The sequence below is a fragment of the Notothenia coriiceps genome, unplaced genomic scaffold (assembly GCF_000735185.1).
Source record: "Notothenia coriiceps isolate Sejong01 unplaced genomic scaffold, NC01 NC01_scaffold00019351, whole genome shotgun sequence".
Classification (NCBI taxonomy): Eukaryota; Metazoa; Chordata; class Actinopteri; order Perciformes; family Nototheniidae; genus Notothenia; species Notothenia coriiceps.
Window position 1 is genome coordinate 785,403 of NW_011352052.1, and position 7,170 is coordinate 792,572.

The 7,170-nt window shown below is 39.9% G+C and overlaps 1 protein-coding gene across 1 annotated transcript in view; it reads left to right on the plus strand.

Annotated features, from left to right (window-relative positions):
* LOC104951916 (synaptosomal-associated protein 23-like) overlaps positions 1-7,170 on the plus strand; it is a 21,972-nt gene that overhangs the window by 742 nt on the left and 14,060 nt on the right. The window contains exon 2 of the mRNA XM_010778652.1: positions 1,092-1,128. Within this exon, the coding sequence (XP_010776954.1) occupies positions 1,092-1,128 (37 nt within the window). The remainder of the gene's footprint in view (positions 1-1,091; positions 1,129-7,170) is intronic.

The following is a 7,170-nucleotide window of genomic DNA, read 5'->3' on the forward strand; positions in this document are numbered from 1 at the left end:
ATCACCATTCAAACATCTTTTAAAAGTTGAACAACCCCCACACAGCTCAGTAAAGACTGTGAAATGTTGACTTTATTTGATCATTTCAGTAAAAACTAACGTTCATATTTCTCTTTTTGATTATAATACTGATGAACGTTCAAAACAAAGCACTTTGGCAACTTACCACATACGTTTTAAAATGCTTAATAAGCACCGTAACTTTCATGATAGAATTTCGCGGTCATAATCGTTTGTTTCCGTGAACGGCCGACTGTTGTGTGACGTCAAATGCTGCGGCTGCAAAGCATTGTGGGGCAGCATTTTCTCCTCTCCTTTCGGTAAGGGATGTACAGTAGTTCCTAAGCTAAAGGAGGTTATAAAGGAAGTTTGAAACCTCCTTTCCTTTCATTTGGAGAATTTGAACGGCACTTATCATGGCTGCCACTGAGGGACTTCCGGGTCATTTCACTCGGTTAGGAAGGTTCCTAAGCTAAATGGACTATTCGACTGCAGCCCAGGGAAACTAACGACAGAGAGGACAGAACAGCAAAATAACCCCAAAACTAGACACACAAAAACTCAAACCCTGACATAATTGAGTATAAAGATGCTTTAATCAACATTTTATAGCAATAATGACTAGTATGTGTAATGTGGAATCTGTCACCTGCAGCAACACTACCACAGAGAATGATCACCCGACTGCAGTGTTCCTCCGCCCTGCAAACCACTTTAACATATTTCAGCTCATTCTTAAACAACTTTTCAGTTTCAAAATCGCTCAATTTAAAGTAGAGCTGGTGTTGGCTATCATTTCATTTGTATCGCCAACTAGTCAATAAAAAGTCAGAATACAGTGAGAAATGTTCATCCCAGTTACTCAAAGTCCAAGGGGCATCTTTAAAATGTCCTGTTTTAAGACAAAGAAGACATTCACTTCACAACCCAAACTCCTCACTGCCATCTTCACACAGGCTTCGTTTCTCTTTATCCCTCCATGTGTGTGTTAATGCTCTGTGCTTGAGCTCCATTTGGTCGCTCCGTTCCTTCCAACATGAGCTCCAGCAGCTGCGTAGCGTTTCTGGCTCTCTAGCATGACTTGTCTGAAGCTCTTTTCATGCACTGGTTGTCACCCTGCAAGGAGAGGTAATTTGATGGCTGTTTAAACAGCAAATTGCTCCTCGGCTTTTCCCAACAGGCCAATAAGTTCAGCATACAATTACATTTTAAGTCTTTATCTGTCTGTCTCCCCGCTTTAATCTCTGTCTCTCTGACCGTCTTTTGTAGATGGCCCACTTCCTTTTGAGTGTCTTTGTCGACTCCAGACAGCTTCATTTAACTCTCTTTCAAAGCGGCAAGAAGAGGAATGCTAAGAAAGACTTTTTCTCTGTGTCTCACACGTTATTCTGATGTTTATTTCATGTTTCCCCTCCCAGAATGCATCAGTCATAAGCCCTGCAGCAGGTTTGTGAATGTCTGTGCTGCAGGGCTTCCTTCACTTTCATATCTGAAGAGTACGAGAAATAAAAAGGCAGAGGAACGTATAGTAGTCAGTGGAACATCTACAACTAGTTAAAAACGTTTAAAATATGAGGGAAGGTCCAAAAGTACATTTTACAAAGTTGCCCTACGACAGAGCCTAGCTGTTCCCACATCTCCAGTCTTAAAGCTAAGATAGCTAAGCTACATTTCTGGCTGTTGTTTCATATTTATTGCACAGAGCAGATAGTGGTATTACGAATGCAACATTGCGACATCTTTAGTTAGAATTCAAAAATATACAATCAATCTTTTAGGTGTAAGCTTGGGGTGAGACAACTAGGTCTCGGCAATATTGCAATGTAATATTGATGTTGTCATATGAGACTAGATATGGTATTACATTTTAGATATGGTAGTATCAAATAAGTGTCTTTTTGATTTTAAAAGCTGCATTAAAGTAAAGTGATGACATTTTTTTTAAATCCCAGCTTGTTTTAGCTCTTATTTTTATTTGCCTTTACCCGCTTATAGCCAAATAAATCTGCTTGTCAATGATTATTTATCAAAATTATTATTGCAAAGCATAAATTCTCAAACCTACAATATCGTACAAAATATTTATATTGAAGTATTTGATAAAAAATGTTGTGATATTTGATTTTCTTCATACCACCATGCCTTATAGCCTCAAATATGTTATCCTTTTTCTTTAAATAGGCGATATCATATTGAAAGTAATTAGGTATCACTAGCTTGTACAAAAAAGACAATCACTAATATAAAACGCTGGCATTGAGAACTAGAGCAGATATCTTATGTCAATCAGAGAAATGGGAAGGTACGCCTGTGTACATTTGCAGTGCACATAATCTGAGATAATATAGAAGCTGCATAGCGGTTGCCATGGCAGCCGTGCATTGCTCCAGTCCACAGTGACAGATATAAGGTGAACCTGCTCTCGCTGGGCCAACCAGGTAAATGCTGCTTTCATAAACAACATAACTCATGTTTCCCCGAGCCAGGCCTCTGAGGGGATAGAGAGGAGATAATCGAGAAGATAAATGAATGTGGAGAGAAAGGAGGGGGGGTGTGTATGATGGAGAGAGAGAAGTGGAGCCTCTTGTTTTGAACGTGCCTTCATCCATGTCCACAGTTGTCTCAAGTCACAGAATGGACGACAGACAAAGTGCAGAGTTGTGTTGCTGCTCCAAAGAAATGAACCCAATCTCTCACCATCCTCTTTTTCACGTCTCCCTGCACTGTGCACGTTTCTCCCAAAGTCATCCTGAGCCGTCTTCCCCCTCTTTGAAGAATGATGCCGCTTCGCTCTGAAAATACTGATTATTGCCAAACCTTTCATCAAATGTAAATGCGTCCCATAAGTGCCTAATGTTGCGTCTTTAACAGGGAAATGAAGAATAAAGAATCTGTGGGTTTAACCTGCCGAGTCAATAGCCTGTTTTTGTGTATTCATAAGACGTAGCGGTGTTCACCACACCGTGCCTCCACTGTCTCAGCAGTTTTTAAATATGTTCTGGTCTGTGTGTCTTTAGCAGAGCTCATGTACACGGTGGAGCTGGCAGGAGGGCTGGGAGCGATCCTGCTGCTCCTCATCTTCCTCATTTCCCTCTACAAATGCTACAAGATCGAGCTGATGCTTTTCTATCGGAGGCAGTTTGGCAGCGAGGATGTTGATGGAGGTAAAGAAAGTGAAAAAGCAACACAAACATAAACTCAGTTTCTATCTGAAGACCTGCAAAAAAAAATGTCCTGGCCTTTCTCTCATCTCAAATTCGATGTCAAGCGTGCATAGATGATTGCGTATGTGCCTGTTTGGGTTTGTTTCCATGGATGTGATTATGTCCTGTTTGTTTATCCATGTGCATGAGATGTAGTGTGTGTGTGTGTGTGTGTGTGTGTGTGTGTGTGTGTGTGTGTGTGTGTGTGTGTGTGTGTGTGTGTGTGTGTGTGTGTGTGTGTGTGTGTGTGTGATGTCAGAGCCTCTCTCCACAACAGACTCCCCGCTAGATACAAATGTCGCCTCCTATCTCAGTGACAGCAGCCCATTTCCTCTTCCTCAACTGTTGGTGTAGAGGTACACGTGAAGGTGTGTGTGTGTGTGTGTGTGTGTGTGTGTGTGTGTGTGTGTGTGTGTGTGTGTGTGTGTGTGTGTGTGTGTGTGTGTGTGTGTGTGTGTGTGTGTGTGTGTTGCCGCAATGGCTGCATAGGGAAGAGAGGAGACAGATTTTCAATTTGTTGCCCATTTAAAAAGAGATCAGTCTCAATATGTCATGGGATGATGCCCACCCTCTGCTGTCGAAGGCCAGATAGCGGGACAGGGGGACCGGGCAGGCTCCAAGCTGCTTTCCTGAGAGACAAATGGGGCCGTAAACAGTTTGAAATTGCGGGGCAACTTTCTGTTTTCTCTCCAGAACACAGTTAACTTTTGCTGAAGTTAACGATTCCTCTGTTTGCGCCCCAGACTTTTTCCCTTTTGGCTTTCCTTTGCCGCTTTTCTTTTCAAGAATTCTGGAAAGACTGAACCCAAACTTGAATCATTGTATTGTTTCCACAGTAGCATGAATTATCTATTACACGCTGTTTTGTTGATTCAAACTTCCACATGATTAAGTCATACCGTCAGGGAACCGCAGATACAAGCTGTTTTTGATTTTCCAAGTTTGCTAGGTGGTTAATTTGAGGCTGGTTGCTAATTTGAAAGCGTTGTTTGATGTTTGGATCCTATCGAGCGCAGTCCTGGCCTTTCCAGAGAGTTTCAAAGCTGCGCAAGCTCCTCAAAGGGTTTCTGTAAAAAAACCCTCTTCCCTTTTTGGCTGGCCCACAATCCTGTTTCTGCAAAGCGTAATGACTAGGACTCACTGAACATGTCACCAGTAGTGGTTTTTTCCCCCCATCTTCTATTTTCTGCCTGTTCAGTTCTTTGCCACTGTCTTCTGGGAAATCATTTTGAGGTGGGGAAAATGGTATTGCCTGCGACTTGATTTGGGTATTCTTGTATCTACCCCAATTTGTTTCCTATATTCGACATATAGCCAAAGATAAATGGACAACCCCTGAACTAATGCTCTTGTGTACCGTCAGTGTGCGGCTGGATTTTGTTATGTAGGCCACAATGTTTCAAAATAAGTATGAAACTGCATTTGGGAGAAGTGTTTTTTTCGGTTTCAACGCGAGGAAAATCCGATCCAGAGAGAAATGGTGAACTGGAACGTGAACTAATGAACTGCAACGAGCCTAACATCAGTGGCCGACTTCACTAACACCCCTGTGGCTAAAGCGGAGCAAATTCCTGAATCTATGGCTTGAAGAAAGCCCTCTCTGAAGAGTCGAGAATTGTTAAAGCAGCAGTTTACAGAAAAGTAAAATATCAGTGGTTTGGTGTGTTGCATGAAAACAAACGTTGTGTTCAGTGCAGGACAGACAATGTGAACCAATCAAAGGGGATCAGTTCTTCATTTAGTAAAAGTAGCGCTAATATGTTCTTAAAATACTCCATTACAGGTAACACTATAACATTAAAGTGTTTACTGTACTGTAAAGTACTCAGAATGAAAATGGCTCTATCACAGATTGTTATTATTGTAGGGTATTATACTTTTCACAATTAAGAGTATTTTAAACTTGCAGTGTGTCACCGTGGAGCACATTTTAGAGACTTTGTAAAATACTGGCTTTAAAAGTAGTACAGTACTGCATCATATCAATGAAGTATATCCTGTGTTTTTATATATACATGTTAAGAGTGTTAAATAAATGTAATGGAGTAAAAAGTGCAATATTCCCTGTCGTGGAATGAGTAGAAGTATAGGTACAGTAGTATGTAATGGAAATACTTAAGTAAAGTAAAAAGAAACTTCAGTACAGTACTTGAGGAACCAATGCAACAAACAATCATTATTTTGTCCTGTATGAAAGTCATTTCAACTGTAGTGTAAAGTCAGTCTGTAGAATATGTCAAATGTACTGAACTACAACATATTCATAAAAACAATGAGTTTCTTCTCCATCATTTGAATACTGACTTACTGCTAAAATCAAAAAATTTAGGATAATCTTTGAAGAAATTACCATCAAATACTGTCATACTCGACAAGAGTTAGTTTAATTTCTGGCAGAATTATCTGAAAATGATTACTTGATAATAGCCTATAATTCAACAAATGTAATTAAAGCAAGCGGTGGCTTTAATAAACTAAATGAGTGATGAATTATTTAATTTGATACAGGCTTCAAATTGTGCTACGCAGATGAGATTTCAAGCCCAAAGTTAATTTGTGAAGATGATTGGGTAAAGTTTTTTTTTCTAATTGAAATTGCTTTGAAATTTGAGTCAAAGCTAAATTAAATTGCTAGAACACCTGCATGGATTATGAATGAGATCGTTTCAATCAAATAAGGGTGTAATGTTCAGGTTTCCACATGCGTATCTCTCTAGAGTTTGTGATTACATGTCTTCGACTGTGCCACGAGGAGTCCTGGGATATCATGAGCTTTGAGCTGGATGTCACTGTATTTAAAACACATTTTTCATAATCCACTCCCTGTTTTTTATACAGAAAACAAAGACTACGATGCGTACCTGTCCTACACCAAAGTGGACCCTGACCAGTGGAGTCAGGAGACCAGAGAGGAGGAGCGCTTCGCCCTGGAGATCCTCCCCGATGTCCTGGAGAAACATTACGGCTACAAACTCTTCATCCCAGATCGAGACCTCATTCCAACAGGAAGTAAGAGATGCGACTGTCTCTGTTTACATGCCTGCACACATGTGTATTTGTGTCATATTCTATTGGATGGTGAGGGAATTTACAATTGATTGTGTACTGTAGCTGCTGCAGTGTGTGGCACATTTGGTACACTTTATCATTCAGGTGCTTGGACCATGACACAACAATGTGAGATTTAACAAAATTAGGAAGTATAGGATGTTGAAGATGATTGTGAGGAAGAAGGAAAGAGGGTGATTGTATAGGATGAAGTCAAGGCGTTTCAAAGGCAGAAATAGTTTCATGTAGTAGGGCTGCTCAAATAATCGTATTTTAATTGCGATTACGATTATGGCTTGCAACGATTACGAAAACAACGTAATCAAAACAAAACGATTATTTTTTTATCATTACTTTTTTTTAATTTTTTTTTATTTATTTTTATTTATTTTTTCAGTTGAATTATACTTAAAGGTCAGGGTAATCAACTGTTAAAAACATACTATTCACATTTTTTTTCTCGAGTAAATGAATGTTTTCAAAGTCAATGAATAATCGCATTTAATAATCGCAATTACAATTATTGACCCAAATAATCAAGATTATGATTTTTGCCATAATCGAGCAGCCCTATCATGTAGTGTAAGAGTCATCTAATTTAAACGAGGCTAAGGTAAGCAAGAACTTAATGAAGATGGTTCAGATTGTTGCAAATGTGAGACTGATTTGCCTGAGATGACGAGCATGCGGAAAACTACGGAGCCCCCGAGGGGACATGGAGAATAAAAAATAAAAATTTGGAAAAAAAAAAAAAAAAAGTTTTGCGAGATCTCGCAAAACCCGTTGCAGTTTGTAGACGGTCCCTAAGCACTCCTCTCCCTCCTCCAGCTGCAGATTGTGACCAAATCTTGATGTGTAGCTCGGATGACGGCGCGTATCGAACTGTTCTGATAAAAACGACTCTGTAGCTCGTTGTCTA